Source organism: Lathamus discolor, chromosome 4, assembly GCF_037157495.1.
Source record: "Lathamus discolor isolate bLatDis1 chromosome 4, bLatDis1.hap1, whole genome shotgun sequence".
NCBI classification, from domain to species: domain Eukaryota; kingdom Metazoa; phylum Chordata; class Aves; order Psittaciformes; family Psittacidae; genus Lathamus; species Lathamus discolor.
Window position 1 is genome coordinate 31,539,563 of NC_088887.1, and position 25,407 is coordinate 31,564,969.

Below are 25,407 nucleotides of genomic sequence, written 5' to 3' on the forward strand. Positions count from 1 at the left end.
AGGCCTGGGAATAGGCTTCAGATACTGAGTACCTGCTGAGATGAGGTATTGGTTCATCTGTATTTTTAAGAAACCCTTGCAAGACTGTCAGGGCTCTGCCAGTTTCAGTGCATCAGCAGCAGCAGGGGGATTACTGGTTCCCCTTGTAAACCTGGATTTGAAGAATGACATCCACTCCTTGTTCTGGTGGCCAGCAAGCCCTCAGCCGCTGGGTGGCTGTCGGTCCCATATGTCAGTATCGCAAGGCTTGTGGCTGCGGAGAGCAGCAGGGCTGCAAGTGACGCTATGCCTGTGGCTGTGAAAAGCAGCGAAGGGAAAAAGCAATGGCAGAAATACAGTTTTGAGGGGCTTCGGCGGGGGGGGGGGGGGGGGGGGGGGGGAGGGGGGTCGGGATAGGGAGGCAAAGCACAGGAGGGCAGCAGTTGCTTAGCAGGCATGTCCAGACCCGGTGGGGCTGCTAGAGGTGAGCGGCGGGGAAGGGACAGGGCTTGGCTTGGGGCACTCTTTGAAAAGGCTCCAGTCCCGCCGAGCACCTGCAAGCAGCCGGCGGGTAGGCAGGAGGTGGCCGAGAGGAGAGAAGGCTGGCAGCGCTTGGTGTCACCGAGGTCGCGGTCACGGTTAGGCTCTCGCCCCTCCTCCCGTGCCAGCTACAGCCGAAGTCAGCGGAGAAGAGCTTTGCCGAGGCGGAGAGGTGTGGGCTGGGGGGCGAGGGACGCGCTGGCCTTGCCCTGTGCGGGGCAGGAGCGGCAGGAGGAGGAGCCCAGGCACCTGCGGCTGCCCCCCCTCCTCACACACGCAGCGGGCCCGGGGCTGGCCCTGCGCAGGCGTCGCCGTCCCCCCCGTCGGTGCCCGGTGCTGATCCTCGGCAGCGGCTCTTTTTCCTCCCGTTCGTTCCCGCTCGTTCCGGCGGCCGGACGCGCCCGTGCTGCTGCGCTTTAGGGTCCCGTGGAGAGGCCGGCATGGCGGAGAGCCCGGGACGGTCCGGCTCCCCGCCGCCGGAGGGGAGCGATGTCCCTCGGGAAGGAGGCGGTGAGGAAGCGGCCGCCGGAGAGCCGCAGCCAGGGATGCCCGCAGAAGGGACGGCGGAATCCCCGAACGGATCCCCGCAGTGCGAGGCGCCGCGGCTGAGCGGGGTGGCAATGGCTGGGCAGGAAGCGGCCGAGGCGGAGGTGGCCCCGGGCGGCAGCGCTGGGACGGGGAGCGGATTCCCCGAGGGGGCGGCAGAGATGTCAGGCCGGCCGGGCGCGGAGCAGCAGCCTCCGGCGGGGGCTGAGCAGCGAGTTCCCGACGGGGAAAGATCGGGGGACGAGGGTCTGCCGGGAGAGGAACCGGTGGAGGCGGCCACGGGGGTAGACGCGCCCGAGGGCTCCACGGCGGCAAGGGCAGAACCCGAGGGCGCGGCGGTGACCCCGGTGAACACGAAGCCCGAGGAGGCAGACCCGGCAGGGACCGAGCCCGAGGAGGCAGCCCCGGAAGGAACAGAGCCCGAGGAGGTAGCCCCGGCGGGGACGGAACCCGAGAAGGCAGCCTCGGCGGGAATGGAGTCTGAGGACGCGACCGTGGCCCCGACGGGGACGGAACCCGGAGAGGTTGAGGCAGCCCCGGCGGGGCCAGACCTCGAGAAGGAGATGGTGACAGTCCCAGTAGCGACAGACCCTGAGAAGGCAGTGAGAGAAGAAGCGCCGTCGGGGACAGACTTCGAGGAGACAATGGCGAAAGACCCGGCGGGGCCAAACCCCGAAGAGGCTGCGGGGCCAGACCCCGAGGAGGAGGTGAAGGAGGAAGCTCCGTCGGGGCCAGACCCCGAGGAGGAGGTGAAGGAGGAAGCTCCGTCGGGGACAGACCCCGAGGAGGAGGTGAAGGAGGAAGCTCTGTCGGGGATAGACCTCGAGGAGCCTGCGGCGACAGAGCCGGCGGGGACGAATCCCGAAGAGGCGGTGCGGGAGGCAGCCCCCGCGGGGACGGACCCGGAGGAGCCTGCAGGGACAGCACTGGCTGGGAAAGACCCTGAGGATGCGGTGCGGGAGGCAGCCCTGGTGGCAGCCGAGGAGGCGGTGGCCCCGGCGGGGAGCGAGGTGGCTTCCAGTAGCGGCGGGGAAGCAGAGGTGGCGATGCCGGCCGGAGGGGAGGCTGACGGCGGACACCGGTCGTCGGTCGGCCCCGTCTGCGAGGACGGAGTGGAGGCAGCGGTGGCGGAGCAGGGAGCCGGTGCCCCGGCGGTGATGGAAGAGGGGAGCGAGGCCTCGGGGGCAGGGGAAGGAGGCGCGGCGGGGCAGCGCAGCGGGTCCCCGGGCCCTGAGGGTGGCGAGTGGGACAAGGCAGGTCGGAGCCTTAACGGCCGGGCGGAGGACGAGGAGGACGAAAGCGGTTCGCCTGCCGCCCTGGAGGAGGATGAGGAGAAGCAGGAACACGACATCTCTCTCTTCGTCAAGGTAGGGTGTAAGGGGCTCCAGCGGAAACCTGTGTGCGTGACCTTCCCCTTCTCCAGGAGCCCTGGACAGCTCCTGTGATGGGTGGCATTTAAATCTGGCAGGCAGAAGTCCAGCCTAGCAAAGGTGATTTGATTATTAATACCCTTAATAAACTTGCTGCTGGCTCCTCGTTCCTCCAGCAGGCAGGATGGTACAGGGCTTCCAGCATGGTGACTGAAGGTCAGGCCTTACCCAGCCCCTTGGAGCTGGTGAGGCTGCTCAAGCACAGACCTGACCTGCAAGGTCTCCCCCAGTTACCCCTGGTTGGCCCTGTGCTAGGTTACTTGAGGATTCTCTAGGTTGGAATGGAAAGGGTATGCAGGGATCTCAGTTTTTGTGGACTCGGGGACACTGCTTGTGCCCTCCTCACCATGGGGCTGGGAGCGAGGGCAGAGGTAGGAATGTACCCAGCAGCATCTGTTGGAATTGCTAGCTGTGACTTATGACATGAGTTCTCAAAGGATTTTAAGATCCACAGAATGCAGTAAGAAGGGGGCTGAGATAGAATAAACTGGAAAATACTATTTAAAATGTGATACTGGGATTTTCCAACATGAACTGTGGTTGACAGCCACGCTGCAATTTTCTTCAAGCAGTAGGAGTTCGAATAAACTATGATAAACATACTCCTTCTCCAGGAGTATCTCAGTTTACCTTTGCAAGGTTAGGTTACCTTTTCAAGGACAAGTTTGTAACTTGCTAAATTCTTGTTATATGCTCTTATATGCATCAGGGAATGCTGGAGAGTGGCAGAGGCCAAAGTCAGAAAGACTACGTGAGCATTATTGCACTTGGGTGCGTGCTTTATGGAATAGCACAGTTGTCAAAATTAGAGCTGTTGTGACTTTCTAGTCCCCAGATATTAGGATTAAGCACAGTTTTTGAAAATATCTGTAAATTAATAAAGACCAAAGAAGGAGCTTTTTTATGATCGACTTAGCGTTAGTAACTTAAGAGTGCCTAGAAAATAATACAGCTGCTTTTCTAATGATTTCAGGGGAGAAATATTACAAAGCTTGAATATTGTACCTCACCTGGAGCTAGATTATTTTAGGTGAGGCTGGTTTAGGTGAGATTGGATTAGTGTTTTAGGGGTTGGCACAAATTTCTCCAGTTTAATGGAAGAAAAAAATACCTACAGGACAGCATCTCCCTACCCACCAAAATGTTCCAGGCCACCACCCTGGGAAATGAGAAGCACTTCTCTTTCCTGCTGTCAGGAAAGTTCATGTACATGCTGCTCTTGTTGTCACGTTGAGACACACTATCTTTTCACTCTTCTCTTGACAGCAAGAAAGGGGTATAAAAGGAGGGAGATTGTTATGTATGTTAAAGTAGGTTTTAACATACATGTTGGTGTGCTTAAATAGCTGCTGATGTATTTTGATGGGAAAAAGGGGAGAGTAGATTCCAACATGGGAAACCATGAACTCTGGGATTATTGCATGTTTGTATCTGACCACAGCATCTGGTCCACAGACATAGTGCTCCTTTCTGAGCCATTGCTAAAACTCAAGGGCTAAGGAAGTGAGAAGGTGATCCAAGCTGAATGCAAACATTTGTTTTCAGCCTGTAATGCTTCCCTTCCCATGTGTGTTTCTAATGGATGTGGTCACCCCTCTTATGCTGCATGATATCACTACTCTATGTCTGCCTATTAGCTCTTACATGCTTTTGAGATTTTGACACCCACCTCTACTTTGCAAGTGCTGCTGACTTCTTCCACCCTTCTGCTGCCTTTCTCACAAGCACCTTCTGTGCTTCCTCTGTGCAGTTGAGGATTTCCTTATAAATACATTATCCATCAGCTCCATGACCCTTTTCAAACATCTGTTTAAAAGTAGCATTCTATAACAGTGCTAGAAGCAGGGAAGTGATTAGGCTGTTTAAAATACTGAGCTTGTTGTGTGTCATGTTTCTAATTTCTTTGTCATGCCTATTACTGTTCATTTCACCTGCCTGTTGATTTTTGGCTTACCCATAAGTGGTCAAGATATGTGGGATTGTCTGCCTGTTGTCTGTGCCTAAATGCACAGTGCTAGAAATAGGAGGGCTGTGCCATGGTTTGATAGCACAATGCAAATACAGAGGAATTTTTAGAAGTAAGTCCTATGATAAGAGAAAACTCACAAGAAAATAATGCAGTAATAGTGATTGAATGATCATCACAGTTTCCCTGCTAGGGAGCGTGACACTAGATTTGGCTAACACTGAAGTACTTGGTAATAATGTTTTAAGAATAGCAAACAGAATCATGACCATCAGAAAGAAACTTTTAAGGAATAACTGTATGACGAGTAGTGTTTCTTGTTTTAATTGTTGATCAAGCTTGTTGTTTTTAGAGGGCTTGTTGTTTATTTTATGTTGGCATTTTTTTTCCTCTTCTGCTTCCTGCTGTGGTTCATTTCATTTTGCATGTATGCATTTCTGTGTTGTGAATATCATGTATCTCATGTCTACCTCTGTGTAGTGGTGGCAAAGTTCCTTTTAGTTCCACAAGCATGGGTACCAGCAGTTGTGCTTTTAAGCTGATTTGTGTTGCTATGCAGTGCTATTTAGTTTGAACTTAGACATGCAGGGTCCAGTGTTGAGACCTTATGCTTTTGAGATACTCTAGCACTCAGCAGGGTTAGTAGCGTCTATGGGAGATAATGTCCTTCTGGACCAGCAGCTCAATGCCAGGCAGGCTACACTAGGGCATCTCAGAGACAGCAGACAACTGTGTTTGGGTGACTGAATTTAATGAAGCTGAACTACCTAAGACTTTTTGGTTGTAAGGACAAAGCTGTATCAGAATTGCTTTGAGATTTTCACTTAGGTGCTTACCTGGTTCCCATTTTCCCATGAAACAGTATCGATCATATATTTCCTTTAGATAGCAACACTGGGTGTTTCTGGTGTTGCAAATGCAAATGTTTGCAAAGTATATCATCCAGATATACTTTCCAATCAGTCTTTGGTAATACAACCAAGCATATCTGGGACCTTGGGTAGGACACCTTGTGAATGTTGAAGCTTGCTACCTGGTCTTCTAAGGTCAATGGTATAGGTATGCTTTTCTTTTTCCTGATGTGGTAAAAGACCTTTATTTGCCAGGAAACTTCAGTAAATGTCATATTTATCATACCCTTTGAATGAAATGGAGTTCTCACTAAAATTAGTTAATTTTAAGCAATTTAAACCTTTATGTAGGACTTCAGAGTTTATTTCTAAATAAAATAAAAAAACCTCCACAAACCTAAACCTGAAAACAACAACAACAAACCCCAAACAGAACCCAGTCAACCAAAAAACTCCCACACTCCTCCAAAAAAATACCCAAACAACCAAAAACCTCCAAGGTTATCTACTGATGAATTTCAAATTTCCTTACAGATAGGAAACATAAGCACCAGAGTCACAACTGCAGAATTCATCGTTCCAGAGATTTCTAGGGATAGTGATTTATCTGTAGTTGCTGAACACAGACCGTCAGCCAAACAACCCAGCTTGAGCACAAGGCCTTCTCTGAAAATCTTCTTCTGAGATTTGCTCATCTTCCAAAACATTACTTGCTTAGTTTCTGGGTTAAAGAGTATACAGTAGAAGTTGACCATGAACCTCAGGGAATAGATTTTATTCGACAAAAAGTAATAGGCTTTCATAACATATTCAGTTTCGTGACATTCTTGGTATCTAAATCAAAGTAATTTATTTTGATTCAAAGAGTTATTTCATTCCTGCCAGGGCCCGAGGTTACTTTAGTGAAACAGAATTTCCTTCCACCATTCCTGAGATGTGCTTGACTGATTTCATATACTTAGAGCTGTGCCAAATTATTGAAAGTGCTAATACATGAGAAAGCAAAAGCCTTTCTGTGAGTAGAGACAGGAGATAGGACAGGAATAACAAGTGCTTGCGTCTGTGCCTCCAAACACTGCAGTTAATGTATCCAACTTAAATGGCAATGGGTGTTTTATACTAGAGCACAAAAAAGAATCTCCTTTTCTGTGATGTGATGGATCTGTGGTTTATATATATTTAATGTATAAACTGAACTTCTGGGCTCTGAGTGCTATAGGTAAAAAGTCCATGGGCAGCAGGAGCTCAGATCCTTGGAAAAAAGCCTGTAATGCCCATTCAGTGGACTCTACTGTGCGTGATGCTTAATGTAAACATCTACAGTAAGTATTTGTGCTTAAGATCTTGATTTTTGCTCACTGGTGCAGTCAGTCTGTAAATCGGTTAGGTGAGTATGGTTTATAAGGAGAATAGCTGACATAGAATCATAGAATAGTCAGGGTTCAGAAAGGACCTTAAGATCATCTAGTTCCAGCCCCACTGCCATGGCAGGGGCACCTTGCACTAAACCAAGGCTCTGTCCAACCTGGCCTTGAACACTGCCAGGGATAGAATCCTGTATTAAAATGCAAGTACACACATGCTTATTGTCCTTTTTTAGTGTAGGTTCACCATGGGAGCTCCATGTTTAGATGACTTTGGGAGAGTGGAAAGTAAAGATTTCTCTGTGAGGAGTCACACTAGCTCTGTTTTTACAGATTAAAAGAGTTTTGGGGAAGAGTTTAGTTATTGAATATTTATCCAAGCAAAGGGAGGCATCCAGCTTGCTAAAGGTGAGTGCATTAGCTTAGTGTGATGCCACTGAATACAGTTTGCCATGAAATGAGCAGGGTACCATTTGATATGGTTTGGGCAGTGGTAGGAAAGAGACAGCTTCTCTTTGCCCGCATTCCAACCACTGCTGCTGCATTTCACTTTCTGTCAAAACCACACTGTATTTTCCTTGAGGAACACACCTGCTCCTTTCTCCTCACCCTCTGTTTTTATTCTTCTCAAGTTCCGTTTTGTATACCTTCTTCAAGAAAGCAAGACATTACTGCCACTAAAATCCTGTCACTTTTTTAAAGAGACCTGTGTGCTTTTATAAGTGAGTAGTTGTGAAAGTTACCCTAGAACAAGGGAAAAGTCATTCAGGAGGAACCCCCTCCCCTGGAGCAGAGCAGGAGCACTGTGTAGGATAGATGTGCTGAAACCAGAATCAAATCAAATCTGCTCAGGACTGAGACTTACAAGGCTGCCCAGCAAAACCAGCACGGCCCTTCTTTTTTGGCTGCTGGTTAATGAGCTGTTTGTATGGTGATTTTGATTCTTTGACTACTTACAGCTGTACAAGAAGTACCGAATCAGCAGAGGTGTGTTTGTTCAAAGGCATTTTGTGGGTCTGTTCCCAAGACTGTAGTACAAAGCAGGAAGCTGGCTTCTTTCCCATGGGTATTTGCCCTTTCTCAGCCCTTTTTATTTTCTATTCAGAAATGGAATATGGCAATTTTGGGTTCCCTAATGCAGCTTAAGAGGAACTGGCATTACAAATTCCTTTCATAACTCTTCAGGTTATTGTGTGTGCTGGGTGCACCTGCAGCAGTTTTTCTGGGGGCCGAGTACTCTTCCAGCGGTCTTCAGTTAAACTGTGCTTGGTAGACTTTGGTGTGAAAGGCAGCAATACCAACCTTCTTCTGAAAAAGCTATGCAAATTTTTTGAATGTGCAATCTTTTTCATTTGTACTTCTCACGCTTGCTTTCTGGCCATTCAGGTTGTCACCTTTTTAAGGGTTAGACTGCTACAAAGAAACAAAAATCCTTGGAACTGCTGACTACAGAGCAGCTTTGAAAGCTACAGCAAAAACAGTTTTGCTGCTTTGCTCCCGGAGGGGTGCTTAACAGAGCAGTGGTGTGCTCTGTTTATGCCAGTGTCAGTTCTGACAGCTGACAGGCCAAGTCCTGTTTCAGAAAGACACAAAGCAACAGATAGACATAAGTGATGAGAAATGCGAAGTTGCATGTAATGTTCTCTGTGTATGTGTGTAATCTAGTCATGCTTCTTGAAGTCATCTTTTTGTCCATGCTTTGGAAGTCCTAAAACTGCATGTGCCGTGGGATTGTACAAGCCTTAAGCATCTATTTATTGTCAGCGTGACTGCAGATCTCTGCACTTTGCAGGCTTGTTTTAGTCAAAAGAAGTTCTGAAATGAAGTAAATGTCTTTAAAGCTCCATTCCTAGACTTTTTTCCAGCTTTACTTACTCTCAGCTCCCTGCTTCAGTAAAGCACCTCACCATGTGTTTTGCTTTAAGCACAGGCTTAAAGTCACGTGCTATGTTAAGCTGTTTGCTAAACAGTGGAGGCTCCCCTGATTCAGCCGTAGGGCACAGCTTGTATTTCGTGCTGGCTGAACCCAGCAGCAGCTTCTGATGAGATCAGCCTGATGCCCAAAATTCAACCATACTGCCTCTGCCCCCTGAGGTTTGTCTTTGTTAAAAGGCCGATCTTACCTGCGCTCCTCAGAGACCAGGGCAAGGATGGAAGTTTTTCTTGTCTGCTTTCTGTCTTAGGTCCCTGTTTGTCTGAAGTGCACCTTCGTTTCATAAATCTGGTTGGAGAGCTGCAGCCTTCTTCAGAAACATTGTTGATTGCTGCATGATTATCATGCAGTTGTCCCTGGGAATTTTCATGCTGTCTGCTTAATTTGAGGCTTGATTCATGTTTGTATATAGATGGATAACAAACCAACCTACAGGACTTATGGTATTCATGAATATGAATCATAGAATCATAGAATCATAGAATGGTTAGGGTTGGAAAGGACCTCAAGATCATCTAGTTCCAACCCCCCTGCCATGGACAGGGACACCTCTCACTAAACCATCCAACACAAGGCTTCATACAACCTGGCCTTGAACACTGCCAGGGAGGGAGCACTCACAGCCTCCCTGGGCAACCCATTCCAGTGCCTCACCACCCTAACAGGAAAGAATTTCCTCCTTATATCCAATCTAAACTTCCCCTGTTTAAGTTTTAACCCATTACCCCTTGTCCTATCACTACAGTCCCTGACAAAGAGTCCCTCCCCAGCATCCCTATAGGCCCCCTTCAGGTACTGGAAGGCTGCTATGAGGTCCCCACGCAGCCTTCTCTTCTCCAGGCTGAACAGACCCAACTTTCTCAGCCTGTCTTCATACGGGAGGTGCTCCAGTCCCCTGATCATCCTCGTGGCCCTCCTCTGGACTTGTTCCAGCAGTTCCATGTCCTTTTTATGAAGCATAAGTGTGTGGGGAATGATTTTCTGGGCAAGTGGAGGAAAAGGATTTAGCTAATTAATTAAAAATTACAACAATACTAAAACGATTAGCAAATTCAGGTGAATTTTTACAAATGGTCTTCATTAAATAAAAATTAAGAGCTTTTTTGGGGGGAAATATTACCTGTCAGTGTTAGGTCTAGATTCCTTCACAAGGGGTTTAGGCACAGCTGCCAAAATGCAGGAGACAGCAGTAGCTGCCCTGTACTTAGGATGTTGGCTGTGAGTGACTGAGATTGTGATGTTACCTGGATCGTAAGTGGAAGATCAGTGTGTGTCCCTCTGTCATGCCAGTGCCATAGACACATAGAGTTACCCCTGCTCTCTCTTTGACACCATCAACATACAATAATTACCTGCAAAGTGAGACAGCATTAGAAAGATAAAATGAAAGGAGCCAGGAATATCCAGCGATCATATAGTTAGGCAATATATGGCCTATTTGCTATAATTTCCCGTTGTAGCAGTATATAGATTTTCAATGGCATTCAGCAGCCTCTGGTTCCTGTGGATTTTGTGATTGCTTGTGGAATAAGAGATGTGTTACCCACGTGCTTTGAGAAAGCAGGGTGTGATAGGCATTAAAAAGATGAAAAGGTATCATGTCCCTTTCCCAGCAAGGTTGTAACAAATCGTGCCCAGTCCACTTGAGAATCTGGATTTTGGTTTTACTAACATCCCTAACAGTAAATATAAACCATTATTTGTTGATTTTTAAAAAGTCTGTTTCTGTTTATTAGATATCTTTAATACTAACCCAAATTTTTCTTCCATGACTTCTTCTATTTGAAATGGGTTCACTCCAGCACTTTGCTGTCCTGTTCACAGGAAGGATTAGGCAGCCTTGTGATGGTTCCACTTCCACAAACAATTCTACCTTTTTGGGCTTTTCACCTTGACGGGTATACCAGCCAAGGTTAGCCATCCTAGGACGTCTGTGTTTTGGCCTTTCCTGCAGTCTCGTATGGATTCATGCAAAATTATACTTATGGCCGTTTTTCAGAAGCTAGTTTAAATATGGCGAAGCAGGAGTGACAATGGAAATTAATATGACCACACTTTTTCAGGATGCTAATCTCTGGTGAAGCTGCTTTGAATTGTCGGTGAATGTGTACTTTTAAGCAAGAGACAGATCTTTCATCTTTAGAGGTAGGAAAGGGAGTTAAGGTAGTGAAAAGAAATATTATGCATATTATATGAAAGGGGAGGCGAAGGATGGAGGATGACTCCAACGCCATCACTGACCCTATTCTCTGTGTCTCCCCTAAAAAGGCCCTGTTGCTTCTTTTAAAAAGTAAGAAATTGCATGTTCCTTGAACTCTGCCCAAGGAGTGTAAGTAAATGCCATGTGAAGGTTAAATGATTATTTTCATGCTCGGATAATAAAATGTCACACTGTGATAAAGACTTGTATGCATTTCCATTTGCAATGTCTGATTATTTACTGATAAAAGCCTGAACAAGTTGAGTGACTCCGTTCCAGTTGCTTTCAATAATACCCACCTTGTCAGCACTGAAGTGTTTTAATTCCTTCATAAAAATATTTAGCTTCTTAAAGCAAACAGCGCTAACTTGTACAGCCTGCCACCGACCCCACTGCTGGAGGCTTTCTCTGGGAAGAGGGTGCCTGTCACAGCCTCCTGCCTGCGAGGAGCGTGGGGCTGGCACACCGGCTGGCTGCCTGGTGTGCCATGTGCAGGGAGGTGGTTATGGTGAAACCTCACAGGCAGGCAGAGATGCCAATGTGGCATCTCTGGTCTTCTTTGTTTCCTCTTCATATGCTGAAATTTTAGCACATATGTGAATATTCAAAATAGACTAGAAACATAATTGTTAAGAGTGAACTACAGCAGGACTGGAGTTGCAGATGTGTGCCCTTTTCCAAGTTATTCAAATGGGGTAGTTACAAAGAAGTTAAACGTTTACTCAGATTTCAGAAAAAATGCTAATTTGTGTCTTGCAGAATCATTGACATTTACCTGATAGTTATTTTTGAAATTGTTTTTAAAAGCTGTTACAGAACCTGAGTAGTTTCCTTTCTATAATGGTCGCAGATGAAACTTGAAACGGGATCCAAATATACCATAAAGACCTAAAGATTTTGAGGCCTATGCTGCCTGCAGAAACAAACATGCTACCAACCTTTCAGCAAGTCCATCAGCCTCCTTTTTGCCAGGAGCACAGCAGGGGCCAGGGGCTCTCCGGGGGCAGGGACCACAGACAGTCTTTATTTTGAGGAGTATCAGTGTTATAGCTGATTGGTTTGCAGTATGGTTCATGTAGTCTGTATTTATTTAAAACCTGTATTTTAATTAGCAATACCGTGTATCCCATATTTTCTCAAAGCCTGTGAATAGAAATGAGGTGTGGGGGAGAGCCAGATGAAGAATAGCCCTGAGTTTGAATTTGCACCAGGAAGGGAAGGAATAGAGTTCAGCCACCCTCTCTGTCAAGCTAGTGGGGTTTGGCTGGTACTTATGTCCAGTTTTCAACTGCTCTTTCAGGACACATCTTTGCCAGGTCCCTCTGGAGCTGGCAGGTTTTTCTATATGATATTTTACCTGGTCATTTGAATTATGTTCTATGGGGACCAAAATATCACAAATTGTTGGAGGGTAATCTTTCATTTTCACCTCTTGATTTAAACGTTAGACTTTGAAATGCCATTGGCAAATTATTTTCTCAAGCCTTCAGTGACCAACTCCCTGAAGCTGCATTAAATAGTTTATTTATTTGGGTATTTCTTATTTATTTACTTATTTGTTTACAACATAAATCACAGGTATCTTATATAGTTTTTGCATTTAGATTGAAACAGCATGTCTGTGTGTCACAGGTTAAGTATTATATGGTGAAGTATAAAACAGGATGTGTCATTGAAATGCCAGTTAATCTTTTTCTCCCAGACCTATGTGTTCAAGAATATAATGCTCTTTTGTTGAAGTAATTCCCTATAAGACTTTAAAAAGGATATAAGAATTTTGTCTCCATGTAGAATGTTCAGCTGGCATCTTGCCATGTTATTAAATACGGATTAGAAATAGCACTGAGGTATTTAAACATAATTCTTGTAACAGGATAAATAGCTAATAGCATTTGGTTTACTGCTTGTGTGCTTGTGACCTGGTAATGTTCCCATTAAAACAAACACAGACGGCCCAAGCTCTGTAGGCAGAATTCCCAGCAGAAGAAACTTTGGGTTTTGAACTAGTTGGTATAAGATTAAAGCAGTGATCTCTAACTGAGCGGTGCTTCCCAGCTCAGATTTTCACCTGTGTTCAGTTAAAAGGCTCTTGGTTTCCTTAGAATACTGGCAGGTTTTTGAAGATAATCTTGAATCATAAGGAATGGATAAGAATTGGGGGGGTGGTGATTTTTTGAATACTGTGTATTTTTATTTATTAGCCAGCATGTTTCTGTTGTGGTTAAAGTGGATGATGGTATTCCATCTCCCCAATTGCAGGGGGAGGGGAGCCTGGGCACCTGTGCAGCCATTCGCCTTTGCCTCTCCTTAAAACCTTCTCTTCTGAATAAACCACTCGATTAGTTTTTTGATTTTTTATTTGTAATAAGCAATGGAGATTTTGTCACATCTCACGTTAAAATAAACTGGCTTCTGTACTGGAGGAGTGGCAATGGTTCTTTACATTGCTTTGAGAAGTCTCAGTCACTGAGTGTAATACACATAATTCATTATCATTGTGTAATAAATAAGTAAACAAGTAGTGGTGACTGAAAGTAATGCTATTTTGAGTGAGACACAAAACAAGTATAGTTCATTCAATATGCCAATTACTCGTGTAGAAGAATGATATCCATAAATTGGGCAAGACTAATTTATACCCTACTAAATTATACCTGATTTGTTTCCAGTGGTTGCTAGACACACATTGATTTTCCTGCTTATTTTTATGTTTGATTTTTCTTGCCTTGCCTCTGTTCTCCTGGTCGTGCACAGTTCCTGGAAACTTGCTGTTTGCTGTCATCTAAGTAAGTCTTGTGAAATAAGAGATAAGTGATAATGCATTGATAATAATGGTGGGATAAAGTACTATTTGTTGAAATAATTTTCCAAGCTGTTTTAGTGAAAAAGTAAACTGTCACAAAGGGTTGCTGTATGCATGTATTGTTGCTGGTGGATAGGCATCTAAAAAACCATAGAAAGGATGTTTGCTTTGCCTGAAGCCTTTAGTATCTGGCCAATGAAAGACTGTGCATGACTGCTGCACTACAACCAGAGATGGAAACCTGGGAAAATGGTGAATTTTGCCCAGCTTTCTACCAGGGCTTGCTGGCCCCCTCCCTTGGTGCCCAGCTGAATGAGACACAGAATGGGAAGCACCACAGGCCACTGCCCAGGTGGGCACCCCTGACTGGTAGGAGCACGAGACAAAGTTTTCCCCATCAAAGCCGAAGCAGCCCCAGGAGAACCTCTTCCTGATGCCCCCCAAATACTGGTGTTACAGCAGGAGCATCCAGCTTCCCCTCCCCACAGCGGGAGAGGATCTGCTCGTGCAAGGAGCCTCCTTTAGACAGCTCTGCTTGGATGGGCCTTATCACTCAAGCTATTTATTAATTATTTAAGCAAATGATTGTTGAGCTCACAAAGCAGTGGATTCCTGGTTGCTGATTGCTTTTGCCTGATTGCTACATATTTACTGTTCTGTGGATGACAGGTAGCTATATGCAAGCATCTTCTATGTTTAGTTGCCTTACCATCATGAGAGGCACCAGTCGTTTTGCTCTAAAACCAGGCTCAGCACTGTGCCAGGTTATACTAAATACTGTAGCTACCAGAGTGGTTTTATGTGTAGACTTGGTACAGGCAGCTGAAAGATATCTGAGAAGATAAACCTGTAATTCGCATTTTTCCTTTGTGATTTCTTTTGGGTTTAGCCATTTTTTAAAGTAGCTCTGTTGACTGCCTTTAGTTGCCCTGTAGAGAACCACAGCTGTGGATGAGAACGCCTGTGGCCACCTGAAGGGCCCGGCCTAAGGCCAGCAACAGCAGTGTGCGTAACATCACAGAATTGGTTTACTTTACTTTTCTGTAAGACTGCATACATACATAAGTTTAATCTTCAATCTCTGTAGTGCAAATAAGAGTGAATATTAGTAAAACCTGTGTGGCCAGCAGGTTGAGGGAGATGATTTCTCCCTATCTGCTCTCTTGAGACCCCAACTGCAGTACTGCATTCAGCTCTGGGGCACCCAACACAAGAGGAACACAGACCTGCTTGAGCAAGTCCAGAGGAGGCCACAAAGATGCTGAGAGGGCTGGAGCACCTCTGCTATGTAGACAGGCTGAGAGAGTTGGGGTTGTTCAGCCTGGAGAAGAGAAGGCTCCAGGGAGGCCTTAGAGCAGCTTCCAGTGCCTAAAGGGGCCTACAAGAAATCCGGAGAGGGACTTTTTACAAGGATGTGTAGTCACAAGACAAGGGGGAATGGCTTTAAACTGAAAGAGGGTAGATTTAGATTAGATATTAGGAAAAAAAATCTTCCCTGTGAGGGTGGTGAGGCACTGGCACAGGTTGCCCAGAGAAGCTGTGGCTGCCCCATCCCTGGCAGTGTCCAGGGCCAGGCTGGACGGAGCTTTGAGCAAACTGGTCTTGTGTAAGGTATCCGTGCCCATGGCAGGGGGTTGGAACTGGATGTGCTTTAAGGTCCCGTTCAACACAAACCATTCTGTGATTCTGTGAACCACAGCCTCTACAAATGTATTACAAGATACTGCACATCTTAATTTTCACCCACAGTCTCTTGTGTTTTGTTCACTTTACAGTATTATCATTTAATAATTCCTTTATTTATGATTTTTGTCAGAACTGGAAGGGCAGGGTGCAGGCAGACCCACTGCTCAGCAGGAGTACTGGGCAGACTGCTGTTGAAATCAAAAGTAAACAGATTTCATCTAAGTAACAGGAGTGAGTTTGAGCCTTTTGTTTCTCATTATTTATAAAGTAACCGGACAAAGGTAAGAAGTTTATTGCTACAAAGTTACTTCTTAATGAAGGAAAATTTCTTCCTATGCATCAAAAGCATTTAATTGCTTACTAAGTAATTAAGTTAATTTCAGCAATAGTTACCCAGCAGACCGTAAGTACATAATGCAGCAAAAGTTAGAATAAAGGAGGCTTTTTCTGCTCTGAAATGGCTGCTGGCATGTAGGGGAGAGAGCGAGCTGAAACCAGAGGAAATTACAGCTTCAGAATTCTTTACCTTTCTGTCATTTAAAGAAGATTGGAATTGCCAGATGTATATAACCCCTTTAAGCTGTGACCACTGCTCACTACATAAAAACAGGGTCGAGGGAAATATCCCGTAAAGAAACTCCAACACACTGTTAATCCCTCAGCGTGAACTGAGGACCAAGACCATTTGAAGAACCATTTCTGGCAAAGAGCCATACTGAACATTTGAATTATGAAATCTAATAAAACAATCATAGTAAGTTAATGCAAGCACTGCATTAAAGAAAGTATAGTGTAATTTCAGAAACCTAACAGAGTGAGAAAAGCCTTAATAATGAAATTGTTAGAAGATGTTATGAAATGCTAATAGGTGGCCAGGCCAGGAGACATAGATCTTGCCCAAGCTTCAAATGTTAAAATATGAGGTAGCAAGAGTTTCATTATTTCTGCAGGTGGGGGTTCAGCCTGAACTCACCATCAATGCCAGAAGAACCCTAAATTGCCTAAATTATCATCCTGTTTGTAGGCAGACTCGGCCTTTAGCTTACTACTTATAATCGTGGTCACACAAAAACCAGCTTAATGGTGTTCTGTGGTCAGTTGAAGATGTGCAGGTGAAAAGTTAATTCCTTGCACCTGTACTTGTTTCCTTTCATTCTCTTTCCCTTGACATCTCTTTTTGGCCTAGCTTTGTCTAATCTCCACAGTGTTTTGTAAAAAGACTTCCAAAAATCCTTTGGCATTCCCACTAATGGTCTATATATAAGTTTTCTGTTTGTTTTTTAAGTTAGGAGCAGTCTTTCAGTTAGTATTTTCACTGTACTTATACATATTTGTACAGTACTTAATTTTTGGTGCCTAGATGCTTCTATAATGGTCTACATTTCCCTGTATTCATGAGTTAAAAAAGGAAAGCAGGGCTAAGAAATCCTTCTGTCTGAGGATCCCGGCCACACCTTTTCCGTAGTTTTGTATTTGCATCAGTTTGGCAGCTGCTTGGTGTCCTGGAGCTCCACAAGCTGACAGCATTTTAAAGCAGGACTCCTAAGATCTCATCTTTGTAGCCTGTTTTGTGGTTGGCTATTTAACATCTGATGGGTACACACAACTGCTGATGGGTTTCAGAACCCAGCGCAGCCTCTTGAACTCAGTGACTTAGACCTGTCTGAAAGTTACCACTTTTTATCACCAGCCATTTTTCTGGTATCTTAAACTCAGGGTAATCAGTTTGCAGCATATTCACTCTGTTCCAAAAAGCACCGGAAGTGCTCCTGCTGTTCCTTCTGGGTTGCAGGCTCCATCTGCAGGTCTGGTTGTTATCATTAGATAGTTCCCCAGCATCGATCTGGCTGAAACTTGTCCGTATGTTTTGCTGAAATGCCAGACAGGACCTCCAACGTTCCTTCCTGGACCATTGTGCGTTTCCATTTTTTGTGAGGGGGAGGAAGAGAACAAGAAAGCTGTCATACCCAGTGATTTGAAGCACTTCCAGCTTCTTCTTGGTTAATCCCATTCTGTTTTGTGCAGTGGGACTCTGCACTGCTGCCTGTCCATGTGGCACACAGCATCCATGGACCTGGATGGAGAGGGTTTGTGTTTCTGTAACAAAACCAGGCTCTTCCCTCCAGTATAGTAGCAGGTCATGGTCAAGCCATGTGCACACTAATTGAGTTGCTGGTTCCTGCCCCAGGTTTCCTTCCTGCAGTTGTGCCTGCAGCTGTCTTCAGGTTTTGTGTAGCTTGCTAATCTGGGCACCTACCCTTTTTTAACACGTCCTCTTCCCAAAGCACCTCAGTTTGCAGATTGGATTACTGAGGTGTAAAGTCAGCTAGTGCTCTACTTTGTCATTTCCCCTCCACTACTCAGTACACAGGACTTATGATGAGTCTGCTTTATTCTAAAACCAAAATCAAATCCACTTGAGTGGATAACTAGCTGCACTTCAGGCTGTCATTCAAGAGGATATTTAGCAGATACAAAACTCAAAGAATCTGTCCATCCATTTGCAGTTGGTGAGCTAACATGCTTGTTTAAAAGTTACAGGCACACCTAAATGCATTTGGCTGATTGTGACTTCAATGGGAGGTGGGAGAAAGTGGAAGAGATCCAGAGACCCGAGACCCCAGGGTCCATTTTTCAGCTAACCATCCAGATTACAAATTTTGCATGCCCTGTAAGATCGATTGCAACATGTTGGTATGATTTAGCTTGGACGAATGGTCATGGGGATCCTTTCAGCCTTGCACTGAATGATCTCACTACTGAGGCTGTCTCATGAACCACCCAAACACATGCTTGAGGAAGGGTGTACAGAGTGAGAACTGCGATGTAGCTAAAGGTTGCAGCTGTGATAGTCTTTGCAGCCCTAACTTGGTTCTTACATAGGGGGTGATGGGTAAAGGATACACTGAAGGGAAGTGATGCCATCCAGAGGGACCTTGACACACTTGTGAGGTGGGCTGATGCCAACCTTATGAAGTTCAACCATGCCAAGTGCAAGGTCCTACACCTGGGTCGGAGCAATCCCAGGCACATCTACAGGTTGGGCAGAGAAGAGATTCAGAGCAGCCCTGCGGAGAAGGACTTGGGGGTGCTGGTCGATGAGAAAATGAACATGAGCCGGCTTCAGTGTGCGCTCGCAGCCCAGAAAGCCAACCGTATCCTGGGCCGCATCAAAAGGAGCGTGACCAGCAGGTCGAAGGAGGTGATCCTGCCCCTCTACTCTGCTCTTGTGAGACCTCACCTGGAGTATTGTGTGCAGTTCTGGTGTCCTCAACATAAAAAGGACATGGAACTGTTGGAACAAGTCCAGAGGAGGGCCACGAGGATGATCAGGGGACTGGAGCACCTCCCGTATGAAGACAGGCTGAAAAAGTTGGGTCTGTTCAGCCTGGAGAAGAGAAGGCTGCATGGAGACCTCATAGCAGCCTTCCAGTACCTGAAGGGGGCCTATAGGGATGCTGGGGAGGGACTCTTCCTTAGGGACTGTAGTGATAGGACAAGGGGTAACGGGTTAAAACTTAAACAGGGGAAGTTTAGATTGGATATAAGGAAGAAGTTCTTTACTGTGAGGGTAGTGAGGCACTGGAATGGGTTGCCCGAGGAAGTTGTGAATGCTCCATCCTTGGCAGTGTTCAAGGCCAGGTTGGACAAAGCCTTGGGTGACATGGTTTAGTGTGAGGTGTCCCTGCCCATGGCAGGGGGGTTGGAACTAGATGATCTTAAGGTCCTTTCCAACCCTAACTATTCTATGGTTCTATGATTCCTCCTCGAGTGGGAAAGGGCCATGCTTCCTATAGGAGTGGAGTTCAACATGGACAATCTTCTGATCGAAGACTTAGCTACTCAATTACTAGAAGCTGTTTGCATTGGAAGGAGAGTACTCAGTGTTTGTCCCCAGTTGCCTTTGAGTCAGCAGGGGCAGACTCCCAACTGTAGCAGGAAAAAGGGGTCTTACAAGTGACATCGTAGGAGAGGGTGATGGAAGTCAAACTACCTCTTCACTCTTTAGAGAAAACATTTTAGTACACTTGCTCGCTCCTTCCCCTGCATGCTTTTGTGTCTTGGCACCTTAAAAAGAGAAAGAAGCTATTTTTAGCAGAATGCTTGTAGTTACATTTACTGTTGCCTCCTTAACAACTGAGGAACTAGATGATCTTGAGGTCCTTTCCAACCCTAACTATTCTATGATTCTAACATGAAAACTTAATTAGCGTTTAGGACAAAAAGTGTGCTATGAACTTGCGTGTTAAAAGTTGTATTCCTTTAAGTATGTTTGGTGTTCTCTAAACCCTGTAATACTGTTCAAGATAAAAGATAGATGCTATTAGTATTTCTAAATATAAATTAAGATACATTTGTTTTAAAAACAAAAATCCTTATGGCACTCTTTCCATATCAAGGTGCTTATTTTGCTCTTAGAATAGGAAGGGGAAATGGGAAATTATTTTACCTGAAGGAGTGTCCAACTGCTGTTTAACACAGGTTTCTCATTGAACTTCTCTACTGTGGATGTCACACAGAGCAAGAGTCTACCCTAGGGAGTACAAAAAAATACAGTTTATGTGCAGGAATCACAACTACCAGCCACATTTACATACATTCCTTCTGTTTGGCTGACAAATTAAACAACAGCTGGAAACATCTGTTGTAAGTGTTGGATATTATCAGATAGGCAGAGCTACATAACTGTTCAAAAGTATTGGAATAATAAGTCGCAAAAGTTTTACTTTGTCCGTTAAAATGTATTTTTAATTGCAGATGCTATACCTAAGAACTTAGCCTGGAAGTACAATTTCAGCACCTTAAGTATTCTCAAAAGTACCATTAGCAAAAAACAAGGGTTCTTGCTGCAGAGGTGGCTCTGAGCAGAGCTGCTCATGATGAGATGTACTAATGTCTGAGGCTGCTGCTGCTCATCGCTTCAAGAGCACGAATCAGGATTTCCATTTCAAGCCCAGTAGGTGGCATCAAACGAATTCTCTAAAATCCAGTGTCTGGGTGCTCGTGTCCTAGCTGTAGCCACAAAATAAACACAGCGCTTAGAGAAAATTCCAGGTAATCTGTCTCTTCCTCACAAAAGAGCTTTGTTTTGAATGTGATCTGACCCAAACGACATGCCTGTGGTGCTCCTGTGCCTAGCACAGAATATCCTATCTTACTAAGTGTATTAGAGTTGCCTTCAGTGAAGCAAAATGTAACTATATTTTTATCGCATTCATAACAGAAATAATATTTCCAATTTTAGGGTGTTTTTTTTCAGTGTTGTGATACTATGGGAATCTGCATGAATACTGTAGTAGGCATCAAGAATGTAAAATGCACTTTGTATCCTCAAGCAGTAGGCGTTGCTGTTTTGCTTTAATTAAGATGATATATCTGTCACAGCACACTCACAGAACATGGTTATGGCTAGAAAACAGGTGATTTTCTGTCTTTCTGCCTGTGATCTTAAAAAATATGTTCTTAACAAAATGGCTTGGGCACTTCATGGTAAACCAGAGGGCAGTGGGGTTTCTTCTCAGAGATGAGGAGAAGGGAGGTGTTGGGAGCTGCCCTCTCCTGTTTCCTTGGCTATTGTATGGTCAAGTTCAATGGCTGGTCCCAGTGATGCAGAAGGGCAGGAAGCAGAGTTATTTACAAGGGGGGGCTTTCTTGCATTGCTGCTACAGGTACAGAGCCAGGGGTAGCTACTCAGAGCAGCTACTGCTGTCAGGCTGGCATTGCAGGGCTTAGTTTATGGCAAGAGTCGGGGCTAGGAATGCAGTGGGTTCAGTTAATCCATGCCAGTGCTGAACAAATGAGTCTCTAGAAGGAATTGAAGCAAAATAACTGTTGGTCTTGAAAGTTGCACGCAGCCTCAAAGTTGCTTCCCACAGGCAGCCCAAGCCTGCAAACTCCCTGTAGGTTTTCAGGCAGTAGTTTTCATCTGGTTGCTGTGGTTCTGTTCTTTAACAGAAGATCAAATGCGCTGTGAAAAAGGAGAGGGGAGTTGTTGGTGTGGTATAAGTCCCTGTTCAGCCTGAGACAGCTAGCTCAGCAGAACAGGCAGGGGCAGATCCAAGGTAATGGTCACAGCTGGATGGGTCGTTGTCTCCCAGTAGCAGTAGTTCTGCTCCACTTGCTGGGTAAACCTGCCTCTTAGCCAGCAAAAATATGGAAAAGAAGGTAACTTAGCTCCCTCATGTTGAAGGAAGAAAATGGAATTGGAGTTCAGCTTTTGGGAAAAAGAAAAAGAAATGATCCTTCTTCTCCTTTTTATTGTAGCTTCAAAGGGATTATATAATTATATGAAAACAAATAAAAAAAGTCTGCTCTGCTCCTTCTGAACTGTTTCTTCCATGCTTAACCTTCAAAAGGAAAGAAAAAGTCCAGGAAAAACAAATTCCACTCATCACGATTTTAAAGGCACAGAATGTTTGAGGTCAGTAGAAGAACCTTCGAAAACCTGCTTCCTTATATGTTTGGACAGAAACAGTTACAAAACAAATTCTTACAACAGCTCCAGGGGCAGAGCAACTCCAGCTCAGGGAGAGCCCAAACTACTGGCTTAAGAATGACATACAGTGTGTGACTCCTGAGAGAATTCACTATAATTATCCTCTTGCTGTGGATGAGGATGTGGAGGCAAGTGACCTCTTCAAGGCAACCTAGAAAAGCAGAGCTGCTGCTCCAGAAACTGAATATAGTTCTTTTAGGACCCTCTTTGACATCTTGTGCCTAAGGTCTTGCTGCCTAGTGAAATTAGCCTAAGGCATGGTGGTGCTCCTACTCTTAGGAGCTTAAGCAGTAGTGGGAAGAAGGGTATGGACAGCTTCTCCTTTTCCCAGCATCTTTGAGTAAGACCTGGAACAACAAGAGAAAAATAGGCTGAAGAGAGTAGAACAGTGAACAATACATGAAAACAGGGAGCACATGCTGATAATCCTGTTAAGTAATGGCACATGGTTACAGAGAGTTGTCAGAAGTCGGTACTGTCACAATCGCTGCCTAGGGCTCTGATGGCTCTGAATTAAAGCTTCTGTGCATGGCCTGACATTTTTCTCCTCTGCAGCAAGGGCTGTCTTAATTGATTAATGAACTCATTAAATCCCAGTATTACTAGAAAAAGCACATTGACCTCCTGACCAATCACAATTAAAACATAAATGCCACTTGCTCAAGATGCTGGTTTGCCATCTATTTAGGCAGCAGAAGAGCATAAAAACCAGCTTTGTGTTTTGGGGACTTGGCCCACTTCACCCACAAGATCTGAATGTTAAGAGAATGTCACAACAATTGCAGGTGGAGGCCATCATGCAGTATTACCTACAATTACAGCAGCATTTGCCTGGTTATTATGATTATAACCAGTCTGGAAACACAATCCTCCATTGAATCAACAACAAAGGATTCCAGCTGACTTGACCGCAGTTAAGATTTCACCCTCCATCATCACTAAGCACAGCAGTGAGGAAGTGTAATTAAATTCTGCGTGTGTACCAGGCACAGCTCAAAGTTACACATGCCTGAGCGGTGGTGTGGAGAGAAATGCAGGGAGTTTTGCTCCCAGGCTGCAATGCCCCTTGTTGCACTGTCTTCCTGAGGGTATTAAATATGGGTCTTCTCTGACTCTCTTACTGCTGCATCGTGTCCTGCTAGGTAAGATGTCGACACACAGTCTTACTTCTGTAAAAAGGGCACCCTTGCTTTGTTGGAAAGCACATTACCACACAATGATGGTATATTTCAGGTATTGCTGCCTTGCTCAGTACACAGCTATAAAGCTATTTCAGTGTCCCAACTCATGGTTTTTGAGTGGCTGGTGTCATCATGGCAGACCCTCTGTTTGGAAACTTGAACAAATACTTTTGGCTTGTGTCACTGATGCTTTCATGCCCAGTAGGAACTGTAGCTCCCCAGATTAGATGAGCTGAGTTGGGAGAACAGAGTTGTCTCCTGTAAGCCAAAATGCAAGCTGAGGTATCTGAAGGCATTTAGCTAGCTGTATTAATTCTGTGTTCCACAGTAGGCCAAAATATCCATGTTCGGGGCTTTCAGCAAAGGTTATAGGAAACTGTAACATCTTTGAGGTGCCAGGTCAAACTGTGTCAACGTCTGAATCAGATTTGGTGTTCAAGGTCTTGCAGTCACTTCAGACTGCTGGTCACTGTTACAGTAGGGAAAGGTTTAATCACTGCTTGTGCTGTTGCATGGGCTACTGTAATCTGCCTTCAGTTCTACAGAACTGAAAGAAACCTGGAGGTATCCACCACGAGCCCTGGCGTGGCAAACCTGGAGATCTGTCGTCCCTTCACCTCACACCCAGAGCTCAAGCCCCTGAAATGGCTTTCGGCTTCCTAAAGGCTGATGTGGTTCACCAGCTTCTCAGTTGTCCCCACTTGAATGGCTGCTGCCTCCTTTACCGTAGCACCTCAGCAGCTGAGTTTGACTGAGGAACTCCCAAAGCTATGACTGTTCTCAGTTCAGGAACAGCAACCCTAGAGCACACGGCCTCATCTAAGACATTGGGGTGTACGACACTGCCTGGATAGCGTGGGCTTTTAGAATGGATTTAAATCAATAAAGTGCACCAGTGATTGCACAAGGAAACTTCTCAGATTTTCTTCTTAGCCTGTGAGAAGGATCATGGCCACATCAGCAACGGGGAAACATCCTAATCTCTGTGAATTTATTTTCTGCTGTAAAAGCCAAGGGCTTTCCATAACCACTGGAGACAGCAACGCTGAGCAAACACTGCAGCACTTCACTAGAGACTGTAATGCCTGTTTTGCACAGAACACAGCTAAGAGAGCAATATGCTATTAATGTTCCTTGTAAGCAGCATGGGAGAGGAGGCAGCACAGGATGTGAAGGTCAGATGCCTTTTGGCTTTCGTCAGTGTGTTTAACACCATCAGAACTAGCCCAAAGAAGTCATCAAAAAGTACCAAATAAACAGCTGATCACCTCAGTCATTACAGTTGGCAGAGCATTGCTGTAATCAGTAATGCTTAATCCCTTGTTTTATTCAAGTCCTCATTTTTTTTTATTGCTAGGTTATAGCTAGGCTGCTAGCAGGCTAAAGCCATGAAGGTAAAAGGCTGAGAGGTTTGCTGTTTGCTATTTTACCTAGTGCAAAATAGAAAGTAGTGCTGCAGCAAATTTTCCTCCCAAGTAGGCATGGACATTAAAAAGTTTGCACTTAGAAACAAGACAGGAGGTTGCTTCTGTAACATCTCCAGGACTGACAGTCCCTCAGCTTCCTGGTTCCCTATATGTCCTTCCAGCTAAGGACAAACTGGAACTTGGTGCCTGCTTCATGCCTGTGTTTCTCATGGTAAGACACCTGCCCTGACCTGGATCTCTGACTCTGCCTATGGACATTTCCCCAGAAGAGCAGGCTGGGGCTGCTCTGAAGTTTACTGTCACCAAGGTGGTGGAGGACAAAATGAAGCAAACCCCATGTTTCCTTAACTCCAACAGTAAAAGTTAGAGGGAGCCAGATGTGCCTGCCTGACTCCTCTAGGCATGGCACATGCAAAACGATGTTCTCTGGCTGCTGCTTCTGCCCTCTGCAGCCTGGTGCAGGGTGGGGGTGCCCATTGCTAGCACCAAGGGGGCACAGGAATGCCCATCACCCTCCTTTTTCCTTGGGGGAGTAGGTAAAACCTGACATATGAGGAAGGGTGAGACAAAATGGTGGTGTTATGTATTTAGCTCTATTTTAAGCACGTGCTAGCAGCATTTCTAGTCTGATTTTTACGAAATGCACAGTAGTTCTCTATCTTCTTGTTGCTGTAAGCTGTACCGCACTGCAAAGCAGTGCTCTGAGTAGGAGGAAAAATACAATGGTAGCTTTCATTTTTGCCACCTACAAAACAAGAGTTTTCTAACACAGCAGTCCAGCTGTTTTCACATTTCTAAAAGTCTTCATCCCCTGGCAGTGTTTATGACAATAAGCTATTATGGTTTTCACTAACAAGAAAGCCAGTGGCTGTGGCAGTACCAGAGGCAGAAAGCAACAGAGAGTTATTAGAGGAGGATCCTTCAGGCTGATAGGGAGAATAAGAAGGTTTATCAAGCTGCAGGAGCATCCTTTCTCATACATCCCTCAAGCTCCATGGCAGAAAC

At 45.3% G+C, this 25,407-nt stretch overlaps 1 protein-coding gene across 1 annotated transcript in view; it reads left to right on the forward strand.

Annotated features, from left to right (window-relative positions):
* The first annotated feature begins 673 nt into the window (after positions 1-673).
* The window catches only part of CLIC6 (chloride intracellular channel 6), a 31,219-nt gene continuing 6,485 nt past the window's right edge, over positions 674-25,407 (forward strand). Inside the window, exon 1 of the mRNA XM_065676911.1 lies at positions 674-2,432. Coding sequence (XP_065532983.1) covers positions 960-2,432 — 1,473 coding nt within the window. The 5' untranslated portion in view covers positions 674-959. The remainder of the gene's footprint in view (positions 2,433-25,407) is intronic.